The sequence below is a fragment of the Vulpes lagopus genome, chromosome 3 (genome assembly GCF_018345385.1).
Source record: "Vulpes lagopus strain Blue_001 chromosome 3, ASM1834538v1, whole genome shotgun sequence".
Lineage (NCBI taxonomy): Eukaryota > Metazoa > Chordata > Mammalia > Carnivora > Canidae > Vulpes > Vulpes lagopus.
In genome coordinates, this window is record NC_054826.1 from 14493973 (window position 1) to 14519745 (window position 25773).

At 41.3% G+C, this 25773-nt stretch overlaps 1 protein-coding gene across 3 annotated transcripts in view; it reads right to left on the bottom strand.

Moving 5' to 3' along the window:
- SLC45A2 (solute carrier family 45 member 2) overlaps positions 1–25773 on the bottom strand; it is a 28126-nt gene continuing 2353 nt past the window's right edge. Inside the window, exons 2-7 of one of the 3 annotated variants that reach the window (XM_041750816.1) lie at positions 25359–25535; positions 11721–12046; positions 7948–8091; positions 6947–7070; positions 2553–2710; positions 1–276 (exon numbers count right to left, since the gene is read on the bottom strand). In XM_041750816.1, the coding sequence (XP_041606750.1) occupies positions 55–276; positions 2553–2710; positions 6947–7070; positions 7948–8091; positions 11721–12046; positions 25359–25535 (1151 nt within the window). In that variant the 3' untranslated portion in view covers positions 1–54. Of the gene's footprint in view, positions 277–2552; positions 2765–6946; positions 7071–7947; positions 8092–11720; positions 12047–25358; positions 25536–25773 lie in introns of all 3 variants that reach the window. The other 2 variants (XM_041750815.1, XM_041750817.1) reach the window with 2 other exon arrangements.

Consider the following 25773-nt stretch of genomic DNA (forward strand, 5'->3'; position numbering starts at 1 on the left):
TCCTGCCATGTACTTCCCTGTGTCTGAGAGTAGGGACAGTGTCTCTTTATTGACCTAATCCACGTATCTAACAAAGAGAGCCACAAAACAGCAGCCGATCAGCGCCAGCGCAGAGGCCGTGATGACCACGATGACGCTCCCGGCCTTGTTGACCAGAAAGCCCAGGCCACCTCCAACCAGGATCTGAGCCAGCTGCACCATGCAGGTGAGGACTGCACAGTCCAGGCCCTGCCCTCTCTCACCGCTGTCCAGGCTCCCTCCTCGGGCCTGCTGTCTCTGCAAGAGAAACACAGGAAGACATTTAATCTACATGAACAGTCCATTGGGGCAAAAGCTGGCACCCTTTTTCTGTGATGAGCCAGGTAGGAAATCCTTTCATGGTCTTGGTTGCAACCACACAACGTTGCCATTGTGGTGTAAAAGCGGCGGCAGTGGATAAACGAGTCAGTGTTCCAATATGACCTAATGGACATTGGTATTTGGATTTCATATCATTTTCACTTGTCACAAATGTTACCCTTCTATTGATTTTCTTTTAACATAGCATTTAAAAATTTTAAGAGAATTCTTAGCTCACCAGCCGTAGAAAGCAGGCGGCGGGCCACATTTGGCCCATGAGATGTAGTTTGCCAGTCACCAAGAAACTGCATGAGGCTGCTTTTCCTACCTTCCACAAAGTCTCACACACCCCTGTGAATGCCTGGGAAGGTTAAATGATTAATATATGCAAAATACCTCTTCCTAAGAAGTCAGTAGGTATAATATAATAGAAACTCAATAAATATCCCATTTCTTTCCTTCAGTAGAGTTAAAAGTTCAAATATGATTAAGAAGGGTGTTGAAGCACAGATCTACATAGGAGAAGCAATATAAAAAAAGTAATTCAGCCTTTCAGAATGTGCTTGGTATGGACTGGTTGTAATGTTGCCATTTATCTGGTGTCTTGTACGTGCTAGGCCTTAGCCTTATGCAAGATTCTCTGGTTGTGTCACTTCTCTTTGTCCTCCCCTCTTCCCTGGATGCACACACTACCATGCCCATAGGACAACAGCAATACTAATTACCATTTTTTGAGTCTCTGCCAGGTGCTAGGTGGGCAGCATGCTAGGCAGGCCACTGTACTACCTTGTTTTATTCCATTTTCCAATCACCATAAGGTGGGCATATTATTCCCATTTGCTTAATTAGGAAGCTCAGGCTCTGACAGTTTGAATGATAATTCCTATACAATTAAAGCATTAAAAAAAAAGCATTGTGCAGAAAAATGCACATTATACTTTGAACACAAGAAGGAAAATAAGAAAACAGATTCATACTTGATTTTCATTTTTAAATGCTGGAAAGATAAACAAAAACCTCTTAAGTGCTTACACGTAGGCCCCGGAGGGACATAGAAAATGGGTAGGTGGAGCCACATGTATATATTGCTGTGGTTGTTGAACCATGTGAACATATAACCTTATCTAAAAATGAACTCATTTTAACTGATGTTTAATAAATAAATGAATAACGTCCCCAGTGTCACACAACTGCAAAGTAGGGGCAGCAGGATTTGAATCCAGGTTTCTCTGAATCGAAAGCTTATGTGTTTTTGCCCTCATACCACCTAACCTTCTCCCAGGAGGGACAGTTCTTCACGGTAACTATCTCTAACAGCAACTATCTCTAACAGGGACAGTTCTTCACGGTAACTATCCCTTGCACACATGGAAACATTAGTGACAGCGTTCGTCAGGGGAGAGAACAGCCACAGACTCTTGTTTGGAAGCTTTTAACTCCCCTGCAACTCCACCCTGTGGCACTGGCCAGGTCAGATGGTAGAGAAGCGGGCCTGCAGTGGAACCACAGAAATGTGTTCAGTGTCTTTCAGCTTCACACTGTGACAGAGTGAGCTTGAAGTTATCTCTTTAGCATTTTTATCTCTACGCCAAGTAAGGAAATGTTATACCTATTTTCATAGAGAAAAAGTTACATCTTTTGAAAAGAAGAGCTGCTGATCTTGGAGCAGAAATACCCAACCTACCGTTCTTTGGGGGCAGTTTGGTGCCTTGCCCTCCAGCCTGATCTCCAAGACAGAGATGGGGGCAGGCCTCCCTGGAGGCAGCTGGTAGGGTGACCACCTGCAACCTCAGCTTTCCTGCCTGCCCACAGAGTCTGACTTGCTAAAGCCTGGCCTCCAAGGGAAATGTGGGTTAGGAATCTCCTACCCTTAACCAATAATTCCCAGAAATTCCACCTTTGCAGCCACTGGGGGTGGGGGCCCCAGGAAAGCTGCAGGTGAACTGGACATTGGGACAGTTGTCAGAATCCCCAGGCTCCCCTTTCTTTTCTTGCTGTGTGACTTGGGCTGCTTTCTCAGCATTCCTGAGCCCCCTTTTCCCCCCATCAGATAACAGGGTAACAGTATCTCTCTACTGCCCTCTAGGTGCACAGAGCTGCAGAGGAAAGAGGACAGTGAAGCTGCTGCTTCAAGATCCTTATTTTCTAGCTCTGCCCTACACTTTCTTACCCCATCCCCCCCTCTGCCTTTGGGGTGAGGTTCAATGACACACCTTCTCCTGCTCCTCGCGGTGGTACTTGGCAATGAGGTTAAAGGGCACAGTGTACAGAGTGCTGGACATCACACCAAACATGGTACACAGAGCCAGGGTGGAGTAGACATTCGGGAAGAGCCCAATAAATCCTGTTCCCAGGCCAAAGAGCAAATACCCTGTGAAGTAAAGACCCTTTAATCCGATGTAGGATACCAAAGGTTTCTGAAAGTCTGTGGGGAGAAGAAAGAAAGAAATTACAGCTGGCGGTGCCTCACAACACTTGGTAATTTAAGACAATCTTTATTTTTGAAGATTCACTTTTTTTTTTTTAGGAGTCTTCCTTTGATGCTGAGTCAGGAACAAAAGAACCTCCTTATCTGTGCTTAAAAACAGCTGGCTTTTGGAATCAGTCAAATCCTGTGCATACAGAGGGCTGGAAACTGCCTTGCGAGGTTGCTTTTTTCCACAAGGAAGGACCAGGCACTGTCCGGCAGGCAGTTGAATAGCAACAGAATGCAAAGGTGGGAAAAAGCCCACATTGGCTATGGGATTGTGGGGATGCAAGACGGGAAAGAAAAGTAGGTCCTTTTGATTCACAGAGTCTAGCCTAACAGGACACAACAATCCAGGCCTATCTTGGCCCCGTGGCCCAAAGTCAGGCTGGAGGAAACTGAAACAACCAGATTTTAAGAATAATCCAAGTCATTTGGCCCTTTCCCCTCCATCTGAACATCATCTGCACACCTGAGAAGGAAGTGAAGAATGTCCTTTATCTAAAGACAGGTTCCCTGACTGGCCAACACTTCCCAGGCTGGTGAGGGGCCCTCACTGTACCCAGAACCTCCCTACTGCTGACTCCCTCACCATCTGTCCATTCCCTTATCTTTTCAAAATCTCAGCTTCCTCAACTAAAAAAAAAAATTTTTTTTTTAAAAAAAAAGAAGAGGCATTAATAAAACCCTTCTTTGTGATTGTCTCCAGGATCAAATGAGATCCCTAAAAATCTTTGCTCTTTCAAATGAGATCCTAAAAAAACTCTGCTCTTTCTTTTTAAATAGCTGTTTCTAATCTATACACTCCCTATCTTTCCCCTGACCATTCTACTGGAACACATGAACCCAGGGGATGAATGCTAAGACCTGAAATGTGTCTATTCAAGAATGAAATTTCCCCTATCTATACAAAGAACTGTTGGACTCACATGACATAGACAAGAAACCTAACCTGGATTACAACTGAATATATTATGAAACTAAACACTGTCTCAGATCATGCTATGGCAATCAGAGCTCGGAAAATGACAAGTGGGCAACGTTGCTTTCTCTATTAAATCCATACCATCCCCCAGGGAGCTGTTGTCAAGGTTAAGAGTGAGAGCAGTATATAGTTAGTTCAGTTTCTGTTTGCTTAATGATTATACGAAAAATGTAATCTAGGTATCTCAGTATTTAAAAGACACCATCAGTAGTCACTGGGGAAATGCTCTCATCCAATTATATAGGCCAGACAAGAAGAAGGTAAAAAAGCATAAAGGGCTATTTGGAAACAGAAGTAACTTCAGAAAAGACTGAAAGCCAAGCAAAGAATCCCTTATCCATGAAGAGAAATCATTAAGTGTAAAGGCCAAGCTGACTCGCCCTCTCCTGGGTCTGATACCCAGTTGTGGTTATGTCCTCACACTGTGCCTCCCATTGGGATTGGAAGGAAATGATGGATTTAAGCACCAGCTATGAATAGTACTATAGGATATGAAAAATTGGCTACTTTCCAGTATTAAATATTGCCATTTTCATGGATCTGAGTATGCTTGCTATGCAAAAGGAACTTGAAAATATCATACCTCACCCTTCACCCTAGCAACCAGATTGCCCTGCCAAACTGCATCTGGATAGAAATTCTGGATTCTCATCTGATGTTATGTGATGAGTCCAAAATAGAGGGTGCACTCTGGAATTGAAGGAAATGATTGATTTTGCTCAGGGTGGGTTGGAATGCAGGGAGAAAGAACTTGGAAGACTTAACAGACAAAGTCACATTGGAGCTGAGTCTAAAAGCATGATTAGCAGTTGTCCAGATGTGGAATTAGAAAGAGCATCTGGAGAAGGAGAAACCAAAAGCAGTAGAAAATCCACAGAGCTGAAGAAGCCTGTGTAGTGAGTCATGAGGTGTAGTGAATCTGAACTGGAGTGAGAGGGGTCAAAGTGCGAATCAGACCAAACTGAAAATCATGGAATGCCAGGCTGAGGACTTTGACTTTATCTTATGGTCATGGAGAGCCCCTGAAGATCCTTAAGGGCTGGTTGGTATTTTATAAATAAAATTTTAGTTCTAATTCAAGTGAAAGGGATCCCACTGGTTTATACATTAAAATAACGTTGGAAAACGATTCAAATAATAGTTTATTGTACACAGAGCTTTTAACTCAACGGGGCCTAAAAATAGCATGCATTTTAATTTTCAAGTGCCATGAAATGGAACTAAGACTAGACCAATAGAATGGTCCCTGGTAGGGATTCTTTGAAAAAAATTATTTTTTAATTGACACAAAACTAAAATACTTATTACTTGTGGAAAAAATGAGCTCCTCTTACAAGAATGAAGGTGGTAGTAAATAGTGCCCCATCTCTAGAAAACATAAAGGGATTGAGATGAATAATTAGACCCTTAATCTACCACTCTCAGATTCTATTTTAAGTACTTGACATCTTCCTCTAAGAATGTTCTTAGTTCATGCACTCTAAGGGGGAAAAAGGAGAAATATAAGGTTTAAGCTGCTATTATTTGCTTATCATAAATTTTTTTAAAATAAATTTTATGGCTTCATGATTACTAGGCCATGAATTACTTATATGTTTGTATTTAGTCTCCTTTCCCCAGTTGTGCTATATTTTGAAGATATTTTTTTGATCTTGCAGCAGGTTTCCTGCTGTGCTATGGCTAGTTGGAGGTCAGACAAGGGGTTAATATATACATTCACTCTCTTCCCCCTAAAAAGCACACTTCAATGACAGAATGAGTGCCCCTGAGAATGATAACAGGGATTGTCCTCCATCACTTCCCCCTTTCCCACTTGGGTCACAACCTTGCTGTCCCCTGGGCCTGCCCAAATCTTAGAGCTCTGAGTTGGGGTCCAGCTATCTCCCCACAATCCAGGAGAGCTCCCTTTATTATTAGGAGCCCAATTTCCATTCCAATTCCATTCCAATGGGAGGCCTGGATACATTTTATTGGCTAGATTATTTCACTTAATTCAATGTATACAGAGCTTGGAGATTTCCGTATACATTGGTGGGCACCAAATGATACTAGTGTTATAGTACATTAGTTTGGGATGTTTGAAACTAGTCACAGGGGTGCCTGGGTAGCTCAGTCTCTTGAGAGACCAACTCTTGATTTCAGCTCAAGTCATGATCTTGGATCCCTGGGATTGAGCCCTGCATCAGGCTCTGCACTCAGCGCAAAATATGCTTATCCCTCTCCCTCTGCTCCTCCCCCCACATGTGCACTCTCTCTCTTAAATAAATAAAATAAATAAAATCTTTTTATAAAAACACAATAAATAAAACCAATCACAGAAATCTCTTTGTTTGCAGTGTCTTTAGAACTGAAACTTAGCTAAGCAGGGGTTAATGGACTCCAGTCCTCATGGAAAGCTGGTACCTGAGAAAGAAAGTTGTCATCCTTAATCCTGGAACAGTGCTCCTATGACATGCCTTCCTCCCTCACTTGAGCTAAGGTCATTTTGCACATTAATTCTGTCACCTAGCATATTAACCATCCCTCCTATGTTCTGTCATCTACAGATCTAATAAACATATCTGTGAAACTCCACCAGTGATCTTTCTCCAGTAGAACATAGACCTGATAGTCAGTGCTGGGACTGTAGCCCTTGTGCATCCAATACTTCACTAACTTGTTTACAAGGTTTCCCTTTATTTTCTAGAGAACTTTCATCAAGAACCCATGGATTCCAAGGAAAGGATAATCAATGAGGAAAATAACATAGAATTCAGTATGGAAAAAGATACTTCCTGTGGTCCTTTCTAAGGGAATAGTTTTTCCTGATTTCCATAATTTATCAAGAATATGATGTTTTACTTATTTCATTTATTTATTTGAAAGAAAGAAAAAGAGAGAAAGAGAGCATGAGTGGGAGGGTCAGAGAAAGAGGGAGAGAAAATCCCAAGCAAATTCCATGCTGAGGGAGGAACCCAATACGGGACTTCATCTCTTAACCCTGAGATCAGGACATGAGCTGAAACCAAGAGCTGGATGCTTAACCAACTGTGACACCTAGGCACCTCAAGAATCTGGTATTTTAAGGAGCAAAAGAATACATATAAATACATAAAATCCAATATTCTGCTATACCAGAGCCTTCTAGAAGACACCTTGAGGAGGAAGAGACTTACAAGAATAAAGTGAGGAAAACACGGAATTGATGCACAAGCCCCAACATCCAACCTCGACCCCTCTTTCGTAGATGAGAAACTCTGTGGAGTTGTGTGCACTGTAGGGATCCCCGTGGTATACAATCTGAAAGAGATTTGGGGCTGTTGAGATACAAATGCAGTGTGGTAGGGACCCCCTTTCATGTACTCTGCTTCTCCATCCTGAGGAGCGACATGTCCCTGCCCAGGGGGCCCTTCCCAGGACACAGAGTTCATTCTCCCATGACCGCATCACCCCTTTCATCCTTTTACACTTCTACTCAAGGACCTTCAAGAAGTCCTAATGCCATGCCATCAAGTCTAAACAGTATCTCCCTGGATCATTAACACCCTTCCTTCCACCTAATATCCAGCCCCCACCTGACTAAGCAACCCTGGCACCCTTCTTCTGGTATAACCAACAGGCTTCTTCTGACTCATTTCCACAATGCCATTCCTATTCCTGCTTGGAATGTTTTCTCCCTCTTCTCTCTCTGTCCAACTCCTATTCACCTTTCAATGCCAGGACTATACTATACCTCCCTTATTTAGCCTGCCATGACTACTGCAGCTCACATTGATTCTTTCCTGTTTGTTGTATTTGATAAGTCCTGGTCCCATAGAGATTTCTAGGGTGTAGTAACTTGTCTCCAGTTCCTGTCTGTAAGACAGCTCCTTTTTTTTTTTTTAATTAATTTTTATTGGTATTCAATTTACCAACATACAGAAAAACACCCAGTGCTCATCCCGTCAAGTGTCCACCTCAGTGCCCGTCACCCATTCCCCTCCAACACCCGCCCTCCTCCCCTTCCACCACCCCTAGTTCGTTTCCCCGAGTTAGGTGTAAGACAGCTCCTTAAAGGTACTCTTCCTTACATTCTTACTGTGCCCATCCTTGGGGTGAGCCCAGAAGAAACTCAACAGGTGCTGACTGAAGGACTGATATGCAAGTCAAAGAGTTTGTGCACAGACATGTTTATTACCTGGCCCATGAAATCTGTGAAGAAGAGCATGTTAGACAGGAAAGCAGTCCATCCAATGAAGTGGCTGATGCAAAGGCAGAGGTAATGGGAAGGCATATTCATCAGCACCCTCAGCAGTGATGTCATGGTCATCTTCTTACTAATCTGGAATAAAACAGGAAACAGGCGTGACCTTCAGTGCAGACATGCAGCCAGCTGTGTGAGCCAGAGCACACAGCCATGTCACATACGTGTCAGTCAATTACCCCACAGCATCACACTTTCTGGGCATGGCACCAAGGTTTCCACAGAGGGGTCTTATAGGAAGTGCTCTGTCAAGTATGAGGGCCCTGAATAAGGTTTTGGAGACCTAAGGGTAAAAGGTCTGGAAATGGGGTTTGCTTTGGGCCAAGATGTAAGAGATATCTAGCATCCTGTCTTTGGATGGCAGAACCACTACATGAGGACAAGGCTCACAGATCTAAGCTAGCCCTTAGATGATTATAATTCTTAGATTTCTTGAATCTGAAAGCATGGTAGGCTAAATTCTAAGATGGCCCCATGATCCCTGTCCTCTGATGTTACCCTATAATTATGCCATGCTACATGGCAGAGGGATTGTGCAGATTTAATTAAGGTTACTAATTTCTTGACTTTGAGTCAATCAAAAGGGAGATTATCTGGGTGACCTTAACCAAATCACATGAGCAATTTAAAAAGCAAAGAATTTTCTCCAGGTGGGAGCAGAAGAGGAAATCGGAGTTTCAAAGCACAAGGGTTGCTGGCTTTGAAGGTGGAAGGGATCACATGAAAGGGATCTTAGAGTAGACTCTAGGAGATGAGAGTGACTTCTTGCCATCAGTCAGTAAGAAAATAAGCAGTTTAGTCCTACAAACACAAGGAACTAGATTCTACTTGGATGAGCCCAAAAGCTGATTCTTCCCCAGTTGAGCCTCCAGATGAGAATGCTCCTCCATCAACATATTGATTTCAGCCTTGTGAGACCCTAAGTAGAGAGCCCAGTTGAGCCCACCCAGAACTCTGATCTACAGGACTGTGAGATAATAAATATGGTTTTAAGCTGCGCAAACTGTGGTAATATGCTAGGTAGCAATAGAAAACTAATACAGAGAGCAAATCAGCTCCCTGGTTTTGGTCAAGTACCTCTTCCTAGTTTATTTCTCTGGATCCTGCCATGAGCCAGCACATGTAAATGATCCCTTTGTGGGCAGTCCGGGTGGCTCAACAAGGTGGATTAGCCCAGGGCCTGATCCTGGACACCCGGGATCCCACATAGGGGTCCCTGCATGGAGCCTGCTTCTCCCTCTGCCTGTGTCTCTGCTTCTCTCTCTCTCTGTGTCTCTCATAAATAAATAAAATCTTTTTAATAAATGAGCCCTTTGTGGAGTCTAAAGTGAAGACAATATAGAATACACACACACACACACACACACACACACAATCAATACACATACCCATATTCTTTAATTTAGACTTAAATTATGTTAAAACCAGCAGCTATACTTTTTTTGTATCAGAAGCTTTGAGAAAATCAGAAATTTTGAACTACTGACACAACTGTTTTGAAATACAAAGAATAAAACAGCTTTCAGCATCTTGTTATATAAGAAGAGAAAGAAACCTTGGGAATATTAAGATACTCACTGAGACTATAAACATCAATCATTGTGGGATGATAGGTCTTGTCAAATATTTATCTGTTCTTAATCTTGACACAATGAAATTGAGTCTTGGCTAGTTTATTTACAAGGTATTCTCATGGGAGTTTCTATTTTAACTATAACAGCTATTTTACAATTCTTAATTTTATATAATAATGCTTTTTAATTCTTCGTTGTGGAAAATATATTTACTTTTTGTACATTTATTAGATAAATTGATTTTTTTTAATTTTTCAATTTTGTAGTATTGAACCTCCTGGCCATGACTGAACTGATCTTCTCATGCAGTCATTCCCACCCTTATCCATGGCACATACGTTCCAAGGCCCCCAGTGGATGCCAGAAACTGCACATGGTACTGAACTGTATATAGGCTATGTTTTTTCCTATACATGCATACCAATGATAAGGTTTAATTTATAAATCAGACACAGTAGGAAATTAACAATAACATAATAAAATAGAACAATTATAACAATATACTGTAATAAAAGTTGTGTGAATGTAGTCTCTCTCCCCCAAAATACATGATTATGTTATACTCACTCTTCTTATTCTCGTGATGCCATGAGATGATAAAATGCCTATGTGATGAAATGAAGTGAGGTGGACGACATAGCATTAAGCTACCTTTTAACAGTAAATTGACCTTTTAACAGTAAATCATCTGCTTCTAGATAGTGGTTGACCATAGTTAACAGAAAGATAGAAAGTGAAACTTCAGATAAATGAGGACGACTGTACTTAGTATTTAAAAAGTATAGACATTCCTCTGGAATTAGGAAAAATAACTTTCTTGCCCATAGAATATGGTAACTGTCAAAATAAATGTTGACTGAAAAATAAATTCAATGCACGATTGTTACTTTTTACTCAACCATAGGAAGAAGCTAAGGGCATAGAACAAAAATCAACAGGAGCCCGCAGCTGGAGCAGTTGGTAAAGCATGCAGCACTTGATCTCAGGATTGTAGGTTTGAGCCCCTGTTGGGTTTAGAGATTACTTTAAAAAATAAAAATGAAATCTTTAAACAACAACAGCCTGAATTTCATGCCTCAGACTCAATGATTTATTCTTATTTTCTTTCTTTTCTTTCCAAAAATCCAAAATTTTTAAAAGTGAATGTGGCCAGAAGTATTCATTCTCATTCCAAATATTAATTTATGCTTCTGCCTTATACATAATCTTCATCCTACTTTCATTGTTAATCTAATTTTCCCTGTCATCCAAAAATAAATATGAGCTTTCAAATTGTGCCTAGTATTTCTGTAAAAGCTGGGAAGGTAAATATTCAAAGCCCTTTGGGTATTTTAACTCAGAATGAAAATTCAGCTGGCATCTTATTATGTGACTCATCTGTTCCCTTGGTGAAGCCCTTTCCATGGTTCTGAGCCCTTGGGAGTTGCTCTACTGAACGTATTGTACACTTTTGTCAACTGGAGATTGGGTGGTGGTGCATTTATACCTGAAAAAGGCCCAGAGCCGAGAGTGGGGAAGAGAACTTCCTAAGAGTACACTCAAAAGGAGACTATTGAAATGATAAAGTAAGCAATGATGGCATGAAGGAATTGAGGATGAATTTTATGGGATCCAGTTTGAATCCTGAAATAATTCAGGCCTCCTCTTGGCATTAAAAACAAAGTTCCAATTTCCAAACTGTACTGCCACCTCTCTCGTTTTGGAAAATAAGTATATTTGACCTTGGAATATGTATTGGTATAAACTGGTATTATTATGCCCTCTGTTATGGCTGTAAATTCTTGAGCACAGGGAGCAGAGATTAATAATCTGTTTTATGATCCCTCAATACCTAGTAGTGCTTTCCACGTACTTGGTACCCGAAGTAGTTTGTTGAATGAATGACTATAATATGCTCATTTACTTATATAAAGCTTAAAAAGCACCTTTGCATGCCTTATCTTAGTTAAATATCCCAATAGTCCTAGAAAATAGGCTAACCCAAGAGAAGTCAGACTCACAGAGATTGACTGAGCTTGTATGAAAGTTGTTAGAGCAAAAAAAAAAAAAAAAAAAAAGAATAATTAAAAAAAATAAGAAGGGTAAGAACAAGGATATTTTTCCTGAGTAAAGAAAAAAGAATTTGCATCTTACCTGTTTAGAAGGATTTGGGGTTTTTTCTCCCTGCAATGCCAGCTCTGGGTTTACACAACAGTTCTTAGCTTTCTCAATAGACCCATACTGGTACATTTTGTCTGATGACAATAGAAAATCCTGGGGAGCTTGCTGTGGGGGAATGTCCTTTGTAACATCTCTAAGTGGGGCTTCAGGGATACTGCAGAGATGAATAATAAAACACAAAGTAAGCACCAAAGCGGAGAAGAAGAACATGACCTGGAATTCTGAACCCAATACTCTTCCTATCTCCAGATGGGCCCAGTCGATGGCACCCAAAAGGTAACCCAGGGCACCTCCAAAACCTGGAAAACAAGAAAGAACTGTATTAGCATATTTAGCAAACCATCTTCTTTCTCATGGTGTCCGGACCCTCCCCTTCAGTGGGAAAACCCCCTGAGGTCAGCAGAGGCGCCTGCTTATGATGGAGAGTTAACACAGCAGGAGGCCAAGACATTCGCAATCACAAAACAGGGGCTCAAGCTTGGCTCTGGCATGTACTTGCTGTGCCCTCGGACTTCACTCATCATACGGGGGTAATAACAGAAGAGTAACCTACAAGTAGGGTCATGATTAGAAAATGGACGAGTGCCAGACACAAATATTGCCACCATCAGAAGTCCTGTGGCCTTTCTAAATTGCAGTCTCTAAACTGCTGCAGAACTATAATTCCTGCCCTTACAAAGCTCCAGAAAAAAACTGGGGCTGGACTGCAGTAAAATTATTTGCATTGGCATTTATCTGTTAATAGGCTTCCTTTGCAAAGATCAAACAGCTTTGGACTCTGTCTTCTTTCTTCTGTTAGAAGCTAAAGGAACTTGTTCCAATTGATAGTCACAAAACAAATGACTTGGATATGTTGAAATATGGAAGTCTCTCTGATGTTTGCTTCACCTGCTTTTGCTAAAGACGGTGTGATTTGGGGGACATTGAGGAAGGACTTCCCCAAATCAATCCTGCCCTAATGGTCTAATATTTGAAATCCTATTAGTAATGATTCATCCCTTTTGGATTTTAAAATACAAGTGCCCCTGACCTGGGCAAGACACATACTACTCAGCACCAAAGTAGTAAGTGCTCCTCAGATGTTTCTCCTGGTGGCAAGCATCAGTGATTCTGGAAATGCAGGGCAGGGGGACACCCAAGGGTGGGAGGGTACCCAGGGAAGTAAGGAGATGGATGCCAAACACACCTCCTTACCTACATCACAAACTTAAATAGGGCTGATCACTCTGTCAGATACCTTTAAATGTCAACTTCCCATCATGCCTTACCAAACACATGTATCTGCCTGGCCAGAAATACTTTGTTTTTGTTTTTCTTGTGTGAATGAAGACTCTATTTTATTTCCCAAATAAAGACAATATTCTCACAAACAAGGGAATCAAGGAAGAAAATGAAACTTAAGGAATTTTCTAACTGTAACTCTAAACACCCAGAATAAACCCTGACCCCAGGAACACAAATCTGAATGTCAAATACCATGACTCTTAATTTATCCCGAATGGTGGAAGAATGGGTGATTCTAGTCACTCTTCATTCTCATTAGTTGCAATTTACTATAGAGGATATTTACAGATGACAAACTCCTTAACCAATGAATTTCAAAAATAAAGCATCATTGAGTGCCAAAGCATTATAAGACAGACTTATGGGAGACTGTGGCAAATGAGTGCAATGAGGTGAAACATACGTCTTGTGCCAACAGGAGTATATGGTCTAGTTATGGGCAATGGGCATGTACATAAACAGATAAATGACACATATGGGACCTGTCCTGGATGGTGGGTCCCAGGCTTTGAGAGGAAGGGAGGCCCCTGAGCCAGCCACACTCTGTTATGATACAGAGGGCAGTTCTGGGACTAATGGTGCCTCTGGATCACTATTAGACAATGACTCTCTTTATCTAATCATGGAGATACCAAGGGTGTCAGAGGTCATGTGCTGAACCAAGCAATCAACCAATAAAGATGTACTAAATTTCAAGCACTATTTGGGGTTGTATTATAAATCAAGATTTCCCAATTTCAGAAGTACTGACATTTTGGGCTGAAGAATTCTTTGTTGTGAAGGGCTGTTCTGTACATTAGGATGTTTAGCAGCATTTCTGGTCTCTCCGCACTAGATGCCAGTAACAACTTCACCAGCCTGACAAACAAAAGTGTCTCTAGACATTGCCTAATGTCCCATAGGAGGCAAAATGGCCCCCAGTTGAGAATCCCCTTAATTAATCCTATGAAAAGCTTACACATTCCTTTTTTGAAACTATTTATCATTTGTTACCAGATCATGGTTGTTATATTGTCATTTAATTCTGTCATTTATGCCTCTTTCCTTCACACTTACCATGCCACTGAGCAAAGGAAATGTAGAGCAAAAGACTCCTGCCTATTTAAAAGAATTTATATGTGAAATAAATCCTCTGCTGTGCAACAGAATGGTGGTTTTATTTCATGCATATAAATATGTGGGTATAAATATAATGACAGACTTATATTCAATATCGACTAGACTGATCGAGTCCTACAATTGGAGGGTTTCCAAGTCTATTTTTATGTCTGCTGGCTTAGTGTACATCAATAAAAATTGTTGAGCACTGAACATATGTAAAGGACTCTCCTAGCTTCAGCACCCCATCCCTTCCTCCCCAGAAGGCAGTTCTAAGTGAGAGAAGCAGGTAAGTAAACAATTACTAAAATAAACAAAACAAACAAACAAACAAAAAACTAATAAATGATGCTAGAACTGTGAGCTGGGTACTCAAAGAGTATAGAAGATTTCTGAAGAGTTTATTTGTTATTGGTGCCTAGTTAACAGTACCGAGAGGATGTTGATTATTAATAATTATTATAGGATCCCTCTTGATTAGCAATGAAGTTCATAAGCTTTCAATATATCAGTGCAAAGATGCAAAGATTTTAGAGATAGATATTTAAACTCTTCCAGTTGAATTAGATCTGAAAGCCAAGGGCTTACATGGTTAAGTGACAGGGGACAGCATGGAAATTAGGGGTTTGGAATTTACTCTGCTTTCAATCCCCACCTGGGTGTTTTCTAGTCATGTGATCTTGGGCATTTCTCTGAGAAATGGGGATGATGATACCTCCTCCTATGAGTTTTGTGAGAGTTAACATGACAATACATGTAAAGCATCAGTCCATATAGTGGTAGAAGCAGGGCCCAAACCGAGTCCCTATAGACTTGCTACAGAAACCCTAATTCAGAAGTGGAAGAAGAGGGACGCCTGGGCAGTTCAGTGGTTGAGTGTCTGCCTTTGGCTCAGGTTGTGATCCCAGGGTCCTGGGATCGAGTCCTGTATCAGGCTCCACAGAGGGAGCCTCTGCCTCTGCCTGTGACTTCTCCCTCTGCCTCTGGCTCTGGCTCTCTCTGTGTCTCTCATGAATAAATTAATAAAATCTTAAAAAGAAGAAGAAATGGGAGAAGACAACTACTGCCGGGTTGTCACTCAGGGTGACAATCTGCCTAGAGCTGGCTGAAAGGACTTGGACATTGAGTCCAGTGACTAGAATCCAAGGATCATTCTGGAGGCTAACCTAGGCCTACCACAGACCAAGCAGGGCAAGTGGGAAGTACTGTGGAAGCACCACGTATCCCAGACCTGGAAAAAGTAGCAACTGTAAGTGCCTGATTTAAAAAATACCAGTCTAAAGCAGTGCTTCTTAAATGTTCATGTGTGCATGAACATAGGGACATCTTATTAAAATGCAGATTGGCCTGGTCTGTTTGAGTTTATATAACAAAAATGCCCTAAACTGGGTGGTTTATAAACCACAAAGATTTACTTCTCACATTTGTGTTAGCTGGGAAGTTTATAATTGTGGCATCAGCAGATTGTGTGTCTGGTGAGGCATGCTAATTCCACTCATGAGGCCTCATGACCTAATCACCTTCTAAAGGCTCCACCTCTTCATAGCATCACATTGGGTATTAGGTTTTTAACATGTACATTTTAGTGGACAAACATTGAATCTATACCACAGGTTCTGACTTTAAAGATTCAGGGTATGGCCTGAGAGTCTACATTCTTTTCAAGCTCCCCAGTGACACCAGTGCTGCCAATCCAAACATCATTCTGCATAGCCTGGTAAGACAGCAGTTTGCAATCAAACGTGCTCCACCCTTATCTAAAACTCTAACCTAGGGAACGGGACTTTGTTGTCATAGGATATTTGACCAACAATGCAAAACTGATAAAGCACAATGATGTGCAGTTGTGAAAAATTGAGGTTAATTTGCAGACATTATTAGGGTTCTCTCATTTGTATTGCTTTTGTAGCCTAATAGAGAAATTACCCCAAAAATATTACAGAGAAGTTATAGTTTTACTGCCCTGTAGAAAGTTAGTCAAATTTATATCCAACCTTTTACTTTTGCTAATCACATACACACACCCTGTAAGAACTTAGAGAAACTGTTCTTTATGTCTTCCCTGTCAGTTCCCTCATTAATTAGTTGAGCAAAATTTTGACATCTGCTTCAAGTAATTTAGGGAATTTTCAATCCTCTCTTCTTTTTGGGAGGGGGATAAAAAAAAACAAACAAACAGACAAAACTATTTCATTTGTCCAAAAGCTACTATAGGATGTAGCTAAATGTTACAACAGAACATGCCCTGAGGGAACAGTGGGCCATTAGGGTAATTATTCCATAGGCACCTATTACAACTCTGGATAGAAACATTTAAACTGAATCTATTCACACCCTCAGATATGATAAAGGCCAGCAGAGGGCTGTAGGGATTCACTGAACGCATTCCTGTCTGCTGCTGCTGCTTAAGCTAAGGATTTTATCCTCAAAGATAGTCTCCAAGACAAAGCCAAGTCATCTTAGCTGCAAGAAAGGCCAATACCAACCCCCACATCTAAGTCCAAACTGCATTTATCTCTCTGCCAACATCAGCCTCGTTGGGGCCTCTGGAATTAATCACCAGGTTATTGGCCAAACCAGAAGATGGAACATCTACAGGACATCTGCTAATGTCAGATAACTAGGCTTTACAAAAACTTGACAAAGAAGAGCCCACAAATGATCCAGCTGGCTCCATCACGGAGCCAGGCCACGTTGTCACACTCAGACCACAGCCAATCTCAGAACAATGAGCGTCTTGACAGACAGATGTTATATTTCATAAAAACTTATGATGCAACTTGAACAATGGCTCATCGTGGAAGAAATCCAAGCATATAGAAATAGGGTTGTTTTTCTTTAGTTCACAGCTATAACAGGTAAAATGGGTAGCTTGGGGAGTTTCAGGACCAAGGAATCTAAAGGGTCTGTGTATCTACTAGGTGCCTATAATTGCCTCTCTGCTTCAGGTGTGTGGCTTAACAATCCGCATTCTGATGGCAAAATAGCTCAAGTCAAGAGAGCTAAAAGTGTGGTGCCAGCTACTTCACCTCAACAAGAGATCAGACTAAAAAAATCCCCCAAATTCCTATGGAGTTCATGAGAGAGTGATTCTAACTCCATTCTATATGCTAAGAAAATAGCAACGAAAGTGTTCGATTAGGTATATGGTTCCTACCTTCCCCCGACATATACACGCTAACAAACTAAGTACTAGCTACCATGTGTGGGTGTGTGTCCTTGAACCCATTTGTCATTAAAGATTGATGGAGCACCCACTCTCCAAGAATTGTGCTAGGCACTGTGGACACAGGAATGAATAAGACAGGCATGACCTGTCTTCTCAGAGGCTGAGAGTACAAGGAAAATCAATCAAGAAGATATATATACTCTGGTCAGAGACAGAAGACACAAGTAGCTTGACATTCTTCAGGTTTACAAGGCAATTGTTCTCCTAAAAGATGGTTACATAATATATTTAAAGTGTTCACCACTGTTTTCATCCACCCACCACTACCTGTGGTCCTGTGGTATTTCCATATGTTCTTGTCCCTTTGGGCCCTCCCTTCACATTCAAGCTGAGCCAGGATAATTTATTGCTTTGGAGAAAGGACATGAAAGTAGAAAGCAGTGAGACAAGAATGTCTTCTTGCTTCTGAGTTTCAAAAGCCCTTAGGCTTCAGAGGCACAGTAGGAAGATTCAGTAAAAAAAAAAAAAAAAAAAAAAAAATGTGATTTAAGAGCAAGGCATTCATAATGGGTGCACATGTGCTGGTGAATCCTAGGGCAGTGGTGGTTCTGCTCCCTGCTCTTAGGGCCTATCTGGTACTGAGGGAGTGGGAGTTGGAGAGCAGAACCACCCCCAAATGGCTTGAGGAGGATCCCAGAACAGAAGGGACCAATGCTTCATTCTTCTAGGCAGACCCCAGGGAGGCAATAAGACCTCAGGGAAGAAATGGTTCGCAGTGGGTCTAGATAGACAAGCTTATTATGTGTCAGGCTCTGTTCTAAGTGCTTGACATATATTGACTCATCCAATCCTCACAAAAACACTTTGAGGAGGGTATATTAAAGATATTTAATATATATTATTGCTTCATTAGCATTGAGCCCATGGACAACAGCACTGAAACTCATGCCTGAACAACACTTCACACATGAATTTTCTCCACAAGGCACATCACAATGTTCTTGCCCTTTTGAATTCCAGACAGCACTTTAGCAGTACATTTGGGACCATTTTAAACAGTGAAGTCAGATACACACAAAAAAGAATAAAAATGCAAATAATTTGGCACTAAATACCTCATGAAGAGGACACTTGTTTACAACATGAGAACCCAATGAGAAGTAGGAGGTCACCTTGATCTATCTCACACAGGGAATGAGCCTTGGGCAGACTCAAATTGCCCCCAGTACAGTCTGCACTTGTTTGTAAATGACTGAAAATGAGCTACCTGTATTGCTTTTGATGTTACACATAAGATTTACTGAGTGAGTTTGCAAATACGAGTCCATGAATAATTGAGCAACTGCATTTTATCTCTATCTTAGAGAAGAAGAAAGAAAGGAAAGCACGCAGAGTCACAGAGTTCGTTCACCTCACCCTGGCATGGTGTGGGAAGCGCAGAATGGCAGGGAGGGAGCCAAGAAGCCCGTGGTTCTGCAGGGCCCTCACAGATGAGAATAAGGGTTACTCAATTGTGACCACTTCAGCTTGAGCATTGAGATGCGGTAGGACAGTGGACATCTCAGTAAATACCATCTCAAACAGGTGACACTAAAACCCAGGAACCCTCTGACCCAAACCCTTGCATTCTAAGTACCCAGAACTTAGAAGTAACTTTGGGGAAAGGGATGGGGTAACATTCCAAACCGAGACTAAATTTTCACCATCCTGTGGCAATGAGGCTCAACACTGGAGTGATGAAATTTGTGGCTTGGGATCCACGCCCATTTCAGACATAAAGATTTATTCAATACTTTGCATTGTTGAGCATTATTGACGCTGTAGGCAAAAAGTTTGCAGTAAAGCAATGTTGAAATCATATTCTTCTCCATCATTAAACAAATAAATGCAGAGAACTGGAGTAGGGTGTTTGCCAGAGGTCAATGCACTGAATTTGCAATTTGTGTTCCTGCCGAAAGTTACTAATATGTGCTAGTACATCTAATGCAATAATGGTTCACATGACAGTATCCACCTTTATTATCCCATCACTTTTCCAAAAGTCAGTTTCTTTATTTGAGCATATGCATTACTATTGCTCCCCTAGTTCAGATAAGATACCTGAAACTTCTCATTTCCTGACCCAGCACATGAAACCTAACTTTTGTTTCTCTGAGATTCTTGGAGAGGTGTGTTGCTCACGCTTGAACAGAAAAGAAATGGCAGTTTGGAGACAATAATCGTTTTGCTCTAAGTCATCCGTGTTGCCCACAAAGCTGGCATGCCTATGTCCTTGGCTTATATTCCGGCCACATCCTTTCCAAGCTAAGTCACTGATGAAATATGAAAGTTCACCAGGGACGGAAACTTCAAAGGGAACCCAGCTGACACAAGAAACCCACTCAGGCAGCAATTGCTCATGAAGGAGAAAGCATTCCAATAATCTCTAACACAAAACATGGCATCTTTTCCACTTGTGCAAAGGGCTTGCTCATAGGAGCCCATGTCTATCTAAACTTCATTTTTAAGATTCTTTTCTTAGTCCTTAAATTATTTCTTTTTTTTTTTTTTTTTTTTTTTTTTTTTTTAATTTTTATTTATTTATGATAGTCACAGAGAGATAGAGGCAGAGACACAGGCAGAGGGAGAAGCAGGCTCCATGCACCGGGAGCCTGACGTGGGATTCGATCCCGGGTCTCCAGGATCGCGCCCTGGGCCAAAGGCAGGCGCCAAACCGCTGCGCCACCCAGGGATCCCCCTTAAATTATTTCTAATCAGTGTTTGTAGCCTGAGCATTTTTATGTTGCTTTGAGATATTAAAAAAAAAAAAAGAATAGTTAAAAGAGGTCGTGCCCCAACAAGCTACCCATCCTTCTTCCAAAGATGTACGTGGGACAAGTTCCTCTGAGTTACCACAAATAAAACTTTGATGGGTTTTATAAGCCCAGTGGGAATAGAGGAAATGAACTAAATATAGATATTTGGTGTTTGATCCTTTGAAACAAACGATTCCTGGCTCTGGGCATTTGGCAGGATATTAATAACTAACATTGTGTAAAGATTCACAATCCTGTGAGGAAATAAGAGTTCAGAAATACTAAAACCACTCAGCAGTGGGCCAGGATTTGAACCAGGACAACTTTTCCCATCATACCTCATCCCGGCTGCTCGCTGCAAGATAGAGCCAACTGCTAAGGACAGCAAAGTGGTGGGTTCAACTTAGTAGATATATGCTCAGTTAGAAGCATTCTGACACAGGGAAGGAATTTCCTACTAGTGAATGTGGTTTCCACAGGCCTAGATGCACCCAGAGGTGAAGGCATAGGGTAGCACGACAAGGGTGGATCCACTAAATCTACCACATGTGTCAGGGATAGAAAAAGGATAGTTAGTTACCTTTAAATGTAAGGGACAGAAGCAGCCAGGGAACAAAAATGTCCCTTAAGAACCAGAAGAGTCTTTTCTTTAGAAAAAAAAAGAAAGTCAGAAATATGCTGGGAAATATTTTGGCAACAAACCCCTTGACACTTATTTGCAAAGCATTTGGAATTGTTGGGCTTGGACTAAAATGAAATAAATGGCTCTGAAATAAATAAGAAAAGAAGAATTTCAATTTACTCAGATGACTAGATTCCTTGGGTAAACAATTTCTTGCTGCTGCTGAAAATCAAAATGGGCCCTGACACCGAACATTCCTTTATCATAAAATGCTTGATTCAAACAGAATGTTATAGACATCTCTTTGCCAAGTTCATGGAAATTCGGAAGGTCTAGCCTGTATGCAAAGACAGAGCAGTATGGTAATGCATTGCTTATTATTTTTCACTCTGTTTTCCAATGTGGGCTTCCATTCAGAACAAGGACAGTATGGTGGGGTCACACATCTATGTTTAACTGGAAAGAATTCAACTATTCACACTTTGAAAAGAAGGGGAGAGAGATTAACATTTTATAAATGTTAATAATAAATGTTAATAAATGTCTTCTATCCCATTCATTGAGCCCATGTCCAGCAGTAAACGTTAAGGAGGATATGTTGCTGCAGATATATGGATCCGTCACTATGCAGGTCCGTGCACACAAATCAAGGCATACTATATTTTATCTGTGATCTAAGAGATATTTATGAATAATGTAGACTCTCTATGATCATCACTTGGGCAGGGACTTTAGAATCTAAGCTTTAAACAAGGTGAGACTTCACTGTACTATTTTAGAAGAGGATGATGTTTTCTTTTTTTACTAATTGGAAAAAGATTTTGCTTTGAGCCATCCACACACACTCAGGGGTCCTCCTATAATCAGAGACAGTTGGCTGGGATTGAGAGCTCAGTGCTGATCGTGAGACAAAACAAGGTAACTAAATGAACGTATTCATCTGACGGATGCAATTTGCCAACTTGGTGTAAAGCTACATGAAATATAAGGGTTATGAAACCAAGAGTCTCCTTTTACGCAACTAACATTTCTACGTACCTGCTACCAAGAAGGCAATGGGTTAGAAGCCATGGGGAAGTAAACCCTCATATTTTTACAAATTGTGTAGTTTATAAAATCTTGTAAAAAGAAGATAAATACATACTGAATCAGAATACAGGGGAGCCTATGAATAGTATTATAATAAATGTGATCAGATAACATTGTGAACTGGAGTATAATTTTAAAATACAATTACCTCTTGATTATTCATCAATAGATTGGGCTTTGTAAGTTCTTTCTTGTCTTGGCCTTTAACTGTTCTCATTAAGCTAGTACTCGATTGTGTTTGCATTCTATGTGATAGCTACCAACTTTGGCCTATTCCATAATAATTACCCCTTCCTCCTAGCTAACAGAATTAAAATTCAATTTAAGGATTTACCTCTCTCACCCTCCTCTAAACCCTCACTTTTCCAACCCCCTGGGCCTCTGGGTGTTCATGCGGCCTAATTCTGCCCAATGAGACACAAGCAGAAGTCTTGTGGGAGTTTTGCTTTCTCCTTTAAAAGAGACAAATGTTGAAGTCCCAGTGTGACGACACATTTGGAGAAAAGGCCTTTAGGAGGTAATTAAGGTTAAATGAGGTCATGAGGGTAGGGCCCTAAACCACAGCACTGGTGTCTTTCTTTCTTTTCTTTCTTTCTTTCTTTCTTTCTTTCTTTCTTTCTTTCTGCTTTCTTTCTTTCTCTTTCTTTCTTTCTTTCTTCCAAGATTTTATTTATTTATTTATTTATTTATTTATTTATTTATTTATTTATGAGACAGAAAGAGCACACAAGCAGGGGTGGATGGGTAGGGGCAGAGGGAGATGGAGAGGCAGACTCCCTGTGGAGCAGGGCACCTGATGCGGGGCTCAATCCCAGGACCTCAGGGTCATGACCTGAGCCAAAGGCAGACACTTAACCGACTGAGCCACCCAGGCACCCCAGGACTTGTCTTTAAATTTGGATAAGACTCACTAGGAACGTGTGCACAAAGGAAAGGCCCTGTGAGGTCAGAGTGAGGAGATGGCCAGGTAAAGACCAAGAAGTAAGGTCGCACCAACCAACCCTGTAGTCATCGTGATCTTGGACTTCCAGCCTTCAAAAGTGTGAGAACATAATTTCTGTTGTTTCAGCACCCAGTCTGTGGTATTGTGCTATGGTAGCCCAAGCAGATGACACCAGGGCAATGAAGTTCAGGATATGGATGAGATGAACTGTAGCCTCCACCATCTCTTCCTGCTGGAGTTACACAACATGTCTATACCTCTATCTTCATCCACTTGATAAACTTTTCTTTTGATTACTTTATGGGTAGGTAGAGTCCCTGACCAACTCAGAAGTTGTTTGCCTGCAATTTAGGAGAGGGGGGGGCGGGTGGTTCTTCTCCTCAGGAAATCGGTGGCAAGTTTCCAAGCAGCTTTGATTTCCAAAGGGAGAAAGGGGGAAGGCAATTTGGAAGTTGGAACAGAAAAGGGCAGCCTCCTTTGTTGGAACAGAAAAGGCCAGCCTCCTTTGTTTTTTCCATTAATATTTATTCTGAGCACTTGTGTATGATGTGCCAGGCTGCGCAAAAGGTGAAAAGGGATGCAATGAGTAAAACAGACCTGGCCTCTGCCCCTGGGAACACGATATTTTCTCAGACCCATAGAAATATTACCTAACGTGCTAGCCTTTGAAAAGTTCCCCAAATACCAAATTCAGCCTTCTAATAACAGGGGCAGCACGGGAGAGACTGGTTGGCCAGGACAAACATGACGTGAGCTGGGAAAGGGTGGCCACACTGCCCAAAGTACATTAGAGCAATAAAATTCTCACTGTGTTAGGTTGGATGGGCTTGAGTCCTGCTCCTCCATTTTCCCTGAAGCAGGGAAGAACTACTCTCTTGCCTGGGCAGCCTCTGCTTCCAGAAGCTACCATTCAAATGTTTGTTCAAACAATGAATATTGACCCAAAGGCTTCCGTGCGCAGGCACTGGAAACATAAACTTAAGATCTTGCTTCTCATGGGACCTACCTGGCTATGAATGGAGACAATATATCAAGACAAAATAAATATTTCGGTTGGGCCTTAAAGATATCAAATAAGGTGGACTGAGAGATCCTCCCCACCCCCAACTATATATAAAACCCCTCCCAAATGTTGGAGAGGATGTGGAGAAAAGGGAACCCTCTTACACTGTTGGTGGGAATGTGAACTGGTGCAGCCACTCTGGAAAACTGTGGAGGTTCCTCAAAGAGTTAAAAATACACCTGCCCTACGACCCAGCAATTGCACTGTTGGGGATTTACCCCAAAGATTCAGATGCAATGAAACGTCGGGACACCTGCACCCCGATGTTTCTATCAGCAATGGCCACAATAGCCAAACTGTGGAAGGAGCCTCGGTGTCCATCGAAAGATGAATGGATAAAGAAGATGTGGTTTATGTATACAATGGAATATTCCTCAGCCATTAGAAACGACAAATACCCACCATTTGCTTCAACGTGGATGGAACTGGATGGTATTATGCTGAGTGAAATAAGTCAATTGGAGAAGGACAAACAGTGTATGTTCTCATTCATTTGGGGAATATGAATAATAGTGAAAGGGAATATAAAGGAAGGGAGAAGAAATGTTGGGAAATATCAGGAAGGGAGACAGAACATAAAGACTCCTAACTCGGGGAAACGAACTAGGGGTGGGGGAAGGGGAGGAGGGGGGGTGTTGGAGGGGAATGGGTGACGGGCACTGAGGTGGACACTTGACGGGATGAGCACTGGGTGTTTTTCTGTATGTTGGTAAATTGAACACCAATAAAAATTAATTAAAAAAATAATAATAAAAAAATAAAAAATAAAAATAAATAAAACCCCTCCCAGGCCAGGATGGTGCTATAATCTTCTGTATAACCCCTTTCCCCAGGGGGTTCCTGACTGGTGCTCTATAAATTCATATTGAATATTGCTAGCATCACTTTAAATGAATGACCCAACAGCAACCAAAGGAAGCCGGCAAAAGCCCCAAGAATCAAAGAGAACCCTCATTGTCCTGGCATGGCCTTTTTCAAACCAGGAGGTTGAGGAAATGCCAACTTTTTATATAACTAAGGACTAATGGGTTTTATTTAAGTTTGTTTGAATTTGCTTGGTTTGTTTCTATTTTTGCGTTTAAATGCGGTTCTTAGGAAACTTGCCACAGAATCATCCAGGATCCTTTTAAAAATGCAGACTTCTGGGTCCCATCTCAAACCCACTGAACCAAAATAACTGGAGGAGAGAGGCCCAGGAAGCTGCATTTTTAACAAGTTCCTAAGTAATGCTGATGCTACATTACTGATTTTAAAAAAGAAAAAAAAGTAAAGTGCACAAGGGCCCCTTTTCATTGCAGTTGTAAATGTCTCCACAAATGATTCCTCAGAAAGCTCTTATGTAAACTTCCTTTGCAAAACCTCCAGAGCCCAGTCACAAGCTGATTTGTTTAGAGAAATGCACTGAAAGACAGAGCCGCGTGATGGGAGCATTCCATCAACAGACCCTTTCATTCAAAAACTCTGACGCGTGTAGACACTGGCTGGCTTTAGTGGAAATGCCTCCCTGTCTGGGGAGCTTAAGGAAAGATTTTCTGGAATATTCCCTACCTGTGAAGAAGGCATGGTAGTGGAGGCCCCTCTCCTTATCCTCATAAGAGCAGACATCAAATAAGTAGGCTTTAATGGGCCCATCAATGAAGTCAGCAGCAAAATCAAAGAAAACTACACCTATCATCGTGATGGTTATGGCCCAAATCCGCTTCCTTCTTGGATCAGCAATCAAGGCTAAAAAGGAAATAAACATACATCACCTAATCCTGCACTAGAAGGATTTGCATTTTTATTTTCACCAAAAGGTCTTGTCATCAACTTACCTCCCTTTGCTTTTCCAAATAAAAATGGCTTCATTTTTTTTTCAGGTTTTAAAAATTACACAATGTGAATGCCAGAAAAGGTAGATCTGCAGAGATGGGAAGTAGATTGAGGGGTTGCTTAGTCCTGATGGGGAGGAGGGAATGGGAGG